At 38.7% G+C, this 12,491-nt stretch overlaps 1 protein-coding gene across 2 annotated transcripts in view; it reads right to left on the bottom strand.

Moving 5' to 3' along the window:
* Positions 1–786: 786 nt before the first annotated feature.
* Positions 787–12,491, bottom strand: part of sult4a1 (sulfotransferase family 4A, member 1) — a 31,531-nt gene continuing 19,826 nt past the window's right edge. The window contains exon 7 of one of the 2 annotated variants that reach the window (XM_030439401.1): positions 787–5,802. In XM_030439401.1, coding sequence (XP_030295261.1) covers positions 5,690–5,802 — 113 coding nt within the window. In that variant the 3' untranslated portion in view covers positions 787–5,689. Of the gene's footprint in view, positions 5,803–9,876; positions 11,886–12,491 lie in introns of those variants that run through there. The other variant, XM_030439402.1, reaches the window with a different exon arrangement.

The raw sequence follows: 12,491 nt of genomic DNA, 5'->3' as shown, positions 1-12,491 counted from the left end.
CTGAAGCTAGACCTGACCAACTGCAGCAACCCCAGATCACAGCACTGGCCCCACAGGCTTGTACTTTAGGCACCAGGCATGATGGGTTCATCACTTCATCTGCCTCTCTTCTTACCCTGATGCACCCTTCACTCTGGAACAGGGTAAATCTGGACTCATCAGACCACATGATCTTCTTCCATTGCTCCAGAGTCGCATCTTTATGCTCCCTAGCAAACTGAAGACTTTTTTTTCCGATTAGCCTCACTGATTAGTGGTTTTCTTAAGGCTACACAGCTGTTCAGTCCCAATCCCTTGAGTTCCCTTCCCATTGTGCATGTGGAAATGCTCTTACTTTCACTATTAAACATAGCCCTGAGTTCTACTGTTGTATGAATAGCCACTACATAACCATTTGTTTGTGCTTACCTCGTGTGCAGATGTCTCCAGAGTTTTACCTCGTCTTCCTGCTTCTGGATCCGCCAGCACTGAAGCCTAACAATTTTTCTCTTGAGAATGGTGACAGAAATCTTTCTTGTGACAACAAGAAAAGTGCGAAAAATGTATTTGGTATATTACAATACTCAATATTAGTTACGGATATTGGGTTATGGTTGTAGATATGCATGGATATGCAACAAATGTCAAACCATTATTTCTTTTACCAGCCTGTATTTCACGGTAGTAACAAATTACATTTCCATGACTCTCATTTCCATTTCTCCTGATAGCAGCACTTTAGAGCACTAAACACATTTTTGCAATTTGCAGAAGTTCTGAAGAAGAGTTAAAGGAAAGAGAACACTGTTATTTGATGTTGTCTGAAGACACAGCTTTATTAATAAACCAGCAAGCAAAGCATGTAAAATACAACGCAAAGATGCCCAGGAAACAGAGACAGTCATGTATAAAATCCCAAACAAACCACCTGTAAACAGAGTGACAGAAAAGAGAACAATGACCAGAGAGAATGAGCAGCAGTAAACGAGTCACTGTGACAGGTGTGTGCTGAGGGTTGTCGTTTACATCCACACAAGACATTCACAAGTATCTGGTAGAGGGAATGGGCTGCTGGACTGGAAGCTACTGTGACAACAGAGCACGAGGAGGAGGTGCTGGACTACTTGTAAGTGATGCCTCAGGCTAATAGTCTGACTCCACATACTGCTGCTGTGGTGACAATACAGGGAGTAGCAGAGTACAGTAAATGCTGGTTATGGGTCAATACACTGTAACTCCTGCAGCCAATACCTGACAATTCTGAGAAAACAGAGAGAAAGAGAGAAAAAGGACACTGTTCACCCATTAATGGTAGTATGATTGCTAACCAACCCTATATACACGTGTGCACTTGATATGTCTTGGGTAGCTAGAAAGCAAAGTGTAACTGTATCCATCACATTAAAATCTGATTCAGACCTGTGTCTATGGTAACGGCAGCTGAAGTGACAGTGGCATTACACTGACATTATCCATTGTTCTTCCACTCACATGCAAATGGATGAGTAGCTCTAGCAATTTCAGCACATGGGTCATAGAGGAATGTGGCATGTTGCTGTATGGTTTATCTGATCCCTGATGATTGCTTCCTGTGAGTGGAGAGTCTGAGCCTGTGAAGACATTACACATTAGCTACTCGTCCTAGTTAAACTGTTGTTTTACCGCAACTGCTAAAGCCAACAAGGTATCCTTCAATGTGTGTTTTTAGCTGAGAGCAAAGAACGTGGTGCATTACCTAGCACAGTCAGCAGACGGAGCATTTTTCCACATCGAAAATGATACATTCAAATTTGTACGTCTCACAGGCTATGTAACATGTTGTTATTTTTACAATACATGTCCTATCAAGTTCACATCACATGTTCAGGACCTGATGTTAATAGCCTGAGGGGGTGAGGATGGTGGTTGAGTTAATAGTGAAGGATGCTAAGCCAGTAACCACAGTTCAAGTCTGCATTGCAACAAAAAAATATACATGTATATATTTTTGACAGGAAGTGGGACATCTGCAGCCACATGTGTGCGACCAAAACAGGAATTTTAAGCAAAAACCTGGTCTTTTCCCATCTCTTACTAAGTTGTTGTTGTGCCCAAATCTAACCAGAGCATTAGCAAAGTGTTTTCAAATGATAAAATAGAACATTTAACCTAAAGAAACACACTGGGGTTTGGCAGCCTGAGAGTGATCACAGCTGGACACCAAACTGGGATTGAACACAGACTCGGAGACAGAAGGAGGTTGGTTTGTAGACAGAGGATACAGCACAGAGATGATTTACAGCAGCTCTGACCTGGACTATGACTGCAGGGACCAGAAGACACAGCAGGCAGGGAGAAGCATGGAGCAGCAGCAAAATGGCTTGTAGAGCCTGAATGTTTTCACATTATACTCTGTGAATTGAGGATTTTTTTGACCCAACCAGAGTTGATTGTGAAATGTCAAAATAAAAGACTCTTTAGATGAGTTTTATTTTGTCCAGTTTGAAGTGCGTTTTACCAAGGAAATTAAGTTTGTCTTTGCTCGGTTAAGGAAAGTTGAATCCAGACAGTATACAGCTGCATTTTTATGTTTAACAAGGACAATAGATAGTAAAAGTTTTTCATTTATTTGCACGTTGTGAGTTAACTTTCTTCATTTATTACACTAGAAGCTTAACACAGTCACATCTGGCATATAATGCAATCTTCCAGCGAAAACTATGGAGGCTATCAGACTGTTGGCTTTGACACTGGATGGTCAGCATGCTAACTTTATAGTGTGTAGTTTTCTTCAAACTCTGCTGTGAACGTGAACTAGAATTCTGACAAAATGCACATTCAAATACAGAAAAATGTCATGTCCTCGTTTGTTTCATGTAATCTTGTCCATGTTGCTTTGAACTTTTGGGAAAATGCCTTTGTCTGCTTTCATTTGCATTACTATCACTATGGTATATATGTAAACAAGTGTCTTTGTTGAATGTATGTGTATTTAAATGTGTTTGTGTATATATCGTTCATTTCATAATTGCTGTATTTTGACTCTGAAAATAAAAATGTTTGTCTAAATTATAGCCATTATAGCTATAGCTATAATATTTACCGTGTTTGGAGCAACTTCGTCTGCAACTGAGCAGCAGCTGCACATGTAACCACCAGTAGGTATAAATTTGATGATAGACAGTAAACACAGTGCAGCAGATTGCAGCTCAAATGCTGACGATGTAACCACCACGTCGTTGTACAAAACACCAGTTAATATCTCAAGTATAATGTGGAGTGTGATACCCCTTGCAGCCATTATTTGTAGAATTTGCTCGAAATTAAGGAACAAATCCCAGGGTTCTTTGTCTTGCGTTAAGCCCATTCATCTCAGTGTCAGATCTTACTACAGTGTTGTTTTTGATTCTACCACTGAGGAGTGACAGAGTTGTACACAATTTATCATTCTACACAAAGTGCATTGAAAGATCATTGACGTACCCCTGATGTTGTTGTCACTGGGGACACAGAGGAGGCTGAAGGCAAGACATAACTCTTTGTCTTGTTCGCTTTCTCTCTCTCTCTCGCTCTCTCTCTCTCTCTCTCTCTCTCTCTATCTATCTATCTTAGACAAAACACATACACTCACATACATCCATACAAACATGTAAAGCTTATACATTAGTGTCCAGCGATTAAATGATAAAGGATGATGAAAATCCTGCAGCACTTAGAGCAAAAAAAACCCAAAAAACAATGATCGTCTGGCACAACAGTCTCCCAGCCATGACACTGAGCTGCTGGGTTGATTTAGGCGTGATAGGCTTCTTCTTTTCTACAGGCTTCACCTCGTTCAGTTACCTTCCATGCATCAAATGGGCTTGGAGCCACCGCTGCATTAAGACCAACTGCTAAAGAACTCAGTTTCAGGGTTAGATCAATATACCGGTATTACTTTGACACATTAAAGGGCGGATGTTGGTTTTGTCTTATTTAGCAATCGTAGCTAAATTATATTTTCAAAAATCTTTTCAACAGTAGAATGCTGCCCAGTTAATTCCTCGCTTACCGGCAGTTATATATCCCAATTTCCCTACCAATAAACCAGTGTGTGTGGCCTGGCCTTTCGATCTACTTACCCTAAAATTGTTTCATTAGCCTGGGCCTCTCTGAAGAGGTGTAGTGTCTCATGACGGTGTAAATGTTTCAGAGGGTTTGACCACCGGACAACCAGAAACATCATGGAGCATTACTGAGGCTGCTTACAGATTAAAGATATTTGTGGCTGATCAACACTATAATTTAAGTCCATGGCTTGCCATTGAAAAATGAAGAAATATGATGAACTTTAATCAATGAAAGTGGGTTAAAGTGGGTGCAATGTGAAATGAGTTGCTTGTAGCGATGACCGCACAGATAATCATCACTTGACTCAGCAGTTGCTCTATGGAGCATTTTAGCATCTTTAGGTAATTGTTTAGCTTTTTCTAGCTAGCAGCTTTCCTTTTTTTAGTGCAGTCTGATCAACCTGGTTTTCAGCAAGCAGATGTTTTCAGTATACACACCCACTATGCACTGTCTGCCCAGCAGACAGAATCAACTAGCAGGGGAACATGGTGGTAGCATTTAGCAGCTAAGGTGACACATATTTTTCTGTGTGAATGTGAATATTGAACCTCTAATTGTTGGGCGGACAGAAACATGAGTATTGACACTTCTTACAAACACATTTACCATGTGAATATTTTGACATGATAAATTCTCACAACAGTGTTGTCCCTGATCCTTCTGATCAGCTCAAGTAGACTAGTTAGGGAAAGCTTAAGACATTTGTATTGGCATGGCGATGTATAACAAGTTTTTTTCAACTCTCTAAAGTGTGTGCAGGGTGGGAAACTCAGATTTGAATCTCTCTTAAGCTCTTTTTATCACCCTTCACAAACTACTTCTGTCACTAATGGTGTATACAAATGAATGTAACACATTGAAAGCTTTTAAGGAGAAAATGTCCAGAAGTGTGAGCTATTATCTAATTGGAACCATTTCCGTATCTCAGGAACACTTTTTGCCCATCTATTGAGTGTTACTATTCTTAAGTCAGTTAAGAACACTTTTGCTTACAGAGGATTTTGGACAACACTACCTGGTTTGTGTCTGATATACTCATGAACTTCATTGGTCAGAAAATAAGGATAATAATAATAATAATAATAATAATAATAATAATAATAATAATATAGGATAACAGGATTACAGGGCAAACCAACATGAAGAAATGTTGTGTATTTCAGTCACAAATATCTTCATATATTTTGAATATAAATGTTGACCAATACTTTAGCTCAAAGCTATCGGTATTAGTCCCTAAAAAACCTACATCGGTCAAACCCTTGTTTGTATTTACACATATACATACACAGCAGTGGGAACATACTGTGGAGGTAGGGGTTGAGGGAGGTTGGTTTACTATTGATTGAGAAATTTCAATAAATTCCCAATAGATCTGGATTCATTTTGATCAGTCCACAAAGGTGGGGTTGGTGATGACTTGTTGATTTGAGACAGAACGCATTCTGGGAAAAGTCTTGTGGTGTACTCCTACTGTCTTACTGAACCATAAACTTCAGACTGATTGACTGAATGGCGATGTAGTAGCGTGGGCTTTGGCAGGAAGTGTGCACTTGTCAACCGTACTGAAGTAGATCAGTGGGGTGTAGAGTAGGGAGACGATGCTGGGGGAGGGTGCTCCTCACAGGCAGAAGTCAAAGGTCAGGTCAGACTTGCCCATCTTCTGTCTGTAAATTGTGTCGAACTTGTCATTCATGGACACTGTGAAGATGTCCTGCCACAGACCCACACGACCTGCAGGCAGGATACAGAGCATGAGGGAAGTTCAAGTAAGTATTCATAAAAAGTTCAGTCACCTTGTTAAATGACATGTAATACTAAAGTTTATAATACCAATATTAAAGTTTTGTACAGAACTAAGTGTGTTGGAATTTATTTAGAACACATTTTAGATGTAAAATGCTTACATGTTAAATATATGTTTGGTGCTAACTAATGCTTTCATTCTGGTTCATCACTAGACTGGCACTGCGTCACTGACTGCATCATCAGGTTGGTTAGTTGGAGAACTGGCTGAGGAAGACAGCAGTCACTGAAGCGAATTTAGCCTTATATGGCCGAAGACTTGGCTGAAAGTTAAGGGAGCCTTCCGAATTGTATACTTTTTCTCACTTTTAGTACGTACTAAAAGTGCCTTGAACTTTGACAATCTTGCTCCTTAGCACAAAGTACAAAGAATGTACATAGTTCTTACACTTAAATGTGCTTTCATCTGTCATTGCAGTCGGTCATCTGTCAGTCAGCTGTCAAATGTTTGTGCTCTCCCAGCTTTGTTTTATATTGCATATGTGACATATCTTATGCTGCCAGAGGACTGTCGGTCAGCCAGAAAAGCATGCTGACTTGTATGCTGCAACATGCCACCGGATGTAGTAACATTGTGTATTTCACATACTTCAATTAGGCCATTCTGAATCTTTTTCTGGTATTCTAAATAATATGGTAGTATGAGTATGGGAACACAAGTCTTATTAGAGGAGATTCCCAGAAACCCAATGACTTACACATTTGAGGCAGTGAGAAAAAGAGAGAGTGCGGTTGAAACTGAAGTTAGTTTACAAGAGCAGCCATCAGATCCTCAAGGTACAGAGTGGGTGGGCAGCACCATCTTTTGCATGCGTTACTTTAAATGCCGACCATAAGCGAATCTGCTGTCATGGATCATTTGCAAGTTTTAAGTCTACTCCTAAACATAGAGAGGGTGTCTTCCCAAACCAACACTGGAAGAAGAGAGGAGCTTGATGGCTGAATGCTGCACCTCCCATTCTACTTTTGGAGACTCTAGGAACCACAAGTAACCCTGCAACCTGAGAGTGCAGCATTGGGGTAATTGGTTGGGGTAATTGGGGTACTAAATGGGGTACTATTAGGTCTTTAAGATTTGCTGGTGCCTGACCATTAAGGGCTTTGTATGTGAGGAGGAGGATTTTAATTTAAATTCTGGATTTTACAGGAAGCCTGTTCAGAGAGGCTAATATGGTAGAAATATTCTGGATCAGCCTTGAGGTAACAAAAGCATGGACTTATTTCTCTGCATCTCTTTGAGACAGGATGTTCCTGATTTTTGCAATGTTCCAAAGGTGGAAGGCAGTCCTTGAAATTTGTTTTATGAGTGAGTTGAAGGATAAATCCTTTTTATGTTCTTAATAGATGCTTCAAGTTTAGCTAACTAATAAGTGTCATCTGGCTTAATGGATGAATATAATTGTCTGTCATCTGCATAAAAATTAAATGAATGAGTGTATGAGTCCGAGCACAGAACCTTGTGGAAATCCTTGATCAACTTTGGTATGCAATGAGGATTTTTTTCTTAATTTGTACAAACTGATTGCCAATTAAATGTTCCAGTCTGTGTCATAGGGCATGATGGTCAATAGCGTCAACAGCTGCACTAAGTTCTAATGAGACTTGTACAGAGACAATCCTGGCCAGAAGTGATTAAAAGATAATTTGCAACTTTAGTTAATGCTGTTGCTATTTCCTATGATGCCATCTAAAACCTGATCATGACGTTTAGTTCAATAATGCATTTATAGGTCTTCTGAAATCTGACCAAATCTGCTGGCTCAAAAATACAAAGATACATTTTGGTTATTATCAAAAGTTGTGTGAATCAAATGTTCTTTGTAGCACAGCCTCTTAAGTTCTGAGTGATTCAGATTGATAACAGGTCTGGTGGTGACTTTTCTGGGCCCATTTTAATAGGGCTTGTTTGTTTGACACCCATTGCACTCAGCCACAAACACTACAATGGGAACGTATGAGTACAAACAACTGTTTGTAAGTATAAAGTGCATGACACAGTTGTGTCACTGCCACCATCAGGGAGAAAACACAAACTATCACCTGCTGCTGAGAGAAAACTCATCAGAATGGTCAAGAGTCAACCAAAAACCACCAAAAAGCAAGTCTGCACTGAAGTGGAGGTCAAGCATTTTCCATCTCCATGGGCTGAGAGGCCGCTGTTCAAGAAAGAAGCCCTTGCTTCCCGTGCTGTTAGCACTATGCTGTGGTGCTGTTTTGCTGACAGTGGATCTGCTGCTTTAAAGAAAGTAAATGGAATAATGAAGGAGGAGGATTATCTCCAAATTCTTCAGGGAATCCTAAAATCATCAGTCAGAAGATTGGGTGCAGTTGAGTGTTCCAAAAGGGCTATGATCCCAACCACACATCAAAAGTGTTAAAGGAATGGCTAAATCAGGTTAGAATTGAGGTTTTGGAATTGCCTTCCCAAAGTCCTGACTTGAACCCAATTAAGAGAATGTAGACTGTGCTGAAGAAACAAGTCTGTGCCAGGAAGCCAACTTCACCGATTCTGTCGAGGGGAGTGGTTAAAAATTTGATTAGAGATTTGGTCACATTCTTAGAAGACCTATAATGAATTAAATATTGAACCAATCTTCATTTCTGTTTTTGTGACAAAGTAGTTTGTGTTCCACTCATTCCATCACAGAGAAATGAGAGTTGTAGAAACCATTGGAACTCAAGACTGCCATGATACACACAGGTGTGTTATGTTTTAGTGTATGTAAACTTTTGACCACGACCGTAGAATCCAGATTAATTTGCATATCAAAATAATATTTCATACTTAAAAAGACGAAGTTGAAGAGTTACATTTTTTAATGGGGAAAAGCTCACATTTGTAATGGTGAGGAACAGAGATATGTTTTCAGGGTTTATGTAATGCCAGGAAAGAGTTTCTTATAAGTGCTTATAAATGGCTTATAATCAACAAGAATGCTTAATATGCTATTATCAACAGGTCTATAGTCTTATTGATGATATTACACATCTTATAACAATTTAAAAGGTCCTTATTACCTGTTAACTAACCAAGTACCAAACTAACTATCAAAATAGAGTGTTACCTGACTAAAACAGATCCATTAGCTGATTCCCAACACCAAGTTAAGACACTCCCTAAATAATTCATTAATTAACATCTTGGCGAAGGAAATCTGCTCAAGTAAATCCAGATGTGTATTAGATGACTCCCTATTTAATCTAAGCTGATTTTTTGAGTCCCATCCTATTTTCTTGTTCCAAATCAGGGCACAAGATATCCTCAGACAGCTGGTTTGAATCTGAACAGCTGGCTTGAAGGCTTTTTGCTTTGCTTCATACAGATCGGAATTGTGTTTTCTGTACTGAAAACATTGCATGTTGTTTTGCATGATTCAGCTGCAGAGTGAATACAGCCTGATGTGGCAGTGACTCACCTGCTGCGGTGTGTGTGAGACAGATCAGACTGACAGTCAGCTGTGTGTTAAGCCTATAGCAGACCAGACATCAGACTTCCATGCACTAAAAGGAAAATCAAATTGATGGGAAAACAGAAAAAAAGCACATGACAGAAACCAATACATCAAATCAAAACGGGAACAAACACAACTGAATAATAAAAACAAATTTATTTAAAGAATATCATTAAAAATGTACACGTGAAACTCCTAAGAGGGTTAAATTAAAACAGGCTATGCCTTTGCAGGTTGAAATCATACACTAAATAATTTATACATCATAGTATGCTGAAGTATTGGATAATGAAATACAATCTGTGGCATAAGATCCAACATGTAGCCACCTGGTGGTGCTATAATCATGTCAAACTGTAAGAGTGTAAGAAAGTGACCTATATAGATAACTATGGAATCCAAAGGGGTTCAATATGGTATAAATCTAGAAGTGTATATGTGTTGTTCCAAATTCTGAGATAGATAATCATATGAATGCATTGTGTAAAAAAAAGTTAAATAATAGAAAAATAATGGAAAAACCATAGAAAAACTCAACTCGAAATGATTGATTCGTTTTCATTTTTTATTTTTATTGCGGCAGTTCATCACAATTCATCTTCATTCACCTCTTTTATTGCTATATATATATTAGAGCCCGGCCGATATATTAATTGGTCAATATTATCGTCTGACACTGGCCTGTCCTGTCATTGTATATGTTTTACGATATTGGATGATATGAAACTTTTTGGTTTTACAGACCATGATGCAGAATAGTTCTTACTTGCCCAGTGAAGAATACTGTTTCAGTTGCAGTGATGTCATTTGACAATAAAGTTTATTGCTCAACTGTAAAACGGATATTATGCCTTTGTTACACACAACTGTTTGAAACCACATTTGACGGATCATTGCAAAAAATGTTGTGTATATTAGGGGTGCCACAAATCTAAATGTATCATTAAACCATACGATATGCCATCCACAGTCAATATGCATTTTTGGTTCGCGGATTTACGTTATTGCAGTTCAAATTTTGCGTTACAAATTTCCCATGTGTTTCTCTCAAAATTGGCTGTTTTTGTGTGTGTTGGTGTCCTGTGGTGAGAGCAGGTAGGTGTGTAACCAGGAGTAAATGGCCAATCACTGGTAGTGTGTAAATGACATGATGACACTGGAGGTGGTGCTGGAGTTGGGTAGAATCACAGCAGACAGTATGGCAACAGCATTGGGGAGGCAACAGTTTGAAGAAGCACTGTCATCTTTTAAATCTTCAAATACAACGATGAGGGAACAAAAGCAGCGGACAGAAAGGTTACTGTCTGCAAGCACTGCAAGCACCACCGGGCAATAATGCTGTGGCGAGCAGGTAACGCTGTCAGTGAAACAGCAGTCTCTCTCTCTGATGCCTTCAGACAAACCTATCCTACCAGTTCAGAAGAACTCAAAATATCACCAGTGCAGTGGGGACATTCGTTGCTAAAAGACAAACAATTGATCCACGTTACATGGTGCCCTCTTGTACATTTTTTAGCATCCAAGTTATTCCCCACTTTTCTGAAAAGATTCCCAAGCCATAATAGACAATTGGCTAAAACACAGAGTCTTCGCTGTATGGAAGGAAAATAAAATAAATTCAGGAATAGCTAGATAACTGATATTGACACTTTACATCCTGAATAAAGTTAATTATGTTAGCTTAAAATAGGCTGAGCATTAGCTATAATTTAATTCTTATTTCTCTTAGATTATACTGTCTGTAGGCTACCAGCTGGGAGCTGAATCATTTCAACTTTTGCAGTTGAAATTATTCTCCTTTTTATCATGCCAGTAGTCAAGGCCAAGAGGCAATTTTCACATTTGAAAGTGTTTCTATTTGTATGATAAAACCAAACCAGTAACATGGTTATCTGAAATGATCTAGACAAAATACTTTCCTCTACAGTAATGGTGAAATCCATTGAATGTACACATTTAAGTCTGTTTATAGTTCTTCAGTAGTGTACCTACAATTGTCAAAAAGGTTGTACAGGAAAGCCTTTTTATTACCACGGGTATGTAATGTATGTCCTCTAGTGATGTCATCTGAGTCAGTGTTGGTTAGTGCTGAAGACTGCAGGTTTGAAAATGTAGTAAGTGCGGCAGGTTTTGGAGATATTGGCCATAGAGATGCCTGCCTAGAACTAGATTGCTCTCAGCTTGTGGTGCTAAAAGCACTCAAATCGAAATTTCATTTGGATGGCCAATATTATCAGCCAATATTGGCCTATCACAGATATATCGGTATTATAGCGTTTATGCTTCTTTTTAGATCATAATGCAGAAACAGATGCTTGGGGTAATTAAGAATTATCATGCTTTTTGGAAAGAGACCTTGCTGGGTTTTTTTTGTTGTTTTTTTTTCCCATTATGTTGAAGATAAGGCAGACATGATTTAGGACACGTTTGGCAAGTCCAATGCTTTGGAAAGGCTGCTTCACAGTGTCAGTGTCAGCTACAATGAAAGCCCTTTCAGCCAGGCATCTCACAGCAGACGACAGGGAGCCAAAAATTCCAAATTGTGCCTACTTAGCAGACCTACGGAAGAGGATTAGGGCCACATGTGAATTTTTTTTGTAGTTCTGACTTTAAAGTCAGAATTCTGAGAAAAAAGTCAGAATTCTGAGATTAAAGTCAGAATTCTGAGATTAAAGTCAGAATTCTGACTTTTTTCTCAGAATTCTGAGATTAAAGTCAGAACTCAAAATTTTTTTACATGTGCAGACTTCTGACTTTATTCTCAGAATTCTGACTTTAAAGTCAGAATTCTGACTTTAATCTCAGAATTCTGACTTTTTTCTCAGAATTCTGACTTTTTTCTCAGAATTCTGACTTTAAAGTCAGAATTCTGACTTTTTTCTCAGAATTCTGAGATTAAAGTCAGAATTCTGACTTTTTTCTCAGAATTCTGACTTTAAAGTCAGAATTCTGACTTTAATCTCAGAATTCTGAGAAAAAAGTCAGAATTCTGAGATTAAAGTCAGAATTCTGACTTTAATCTCAGAATTCTGACTTTAAAGTCAGAATTCTGACTTTAATCTCAGAATTCTGAGAAAAAAGTCAGAATTCTGACTTTAATCTCAGAATTCTGAGAAAAAAGTCAGAATTCTGACTTTAATCTCAGAATTCTGACTTTTTTCTCAG

This window comes from Sparus aurata, chromosome 14, assembly GCF_900880675.1.
Source record: "Sparus aurata chromosome 14, fSpaAur1.1, whole genome shotgun sequence".
Lineage (NCBI taxonomy): Eukaryota > Metazoa > Chordata > Actinopteri > Spariformes > Sparidae > Sparus > Sparus aurata.
The sequence above is the reverse complement of the archived record's forward strand: the minus strand, read 5'-3'. Positions and strand labels throughout refer to the sequence as shown.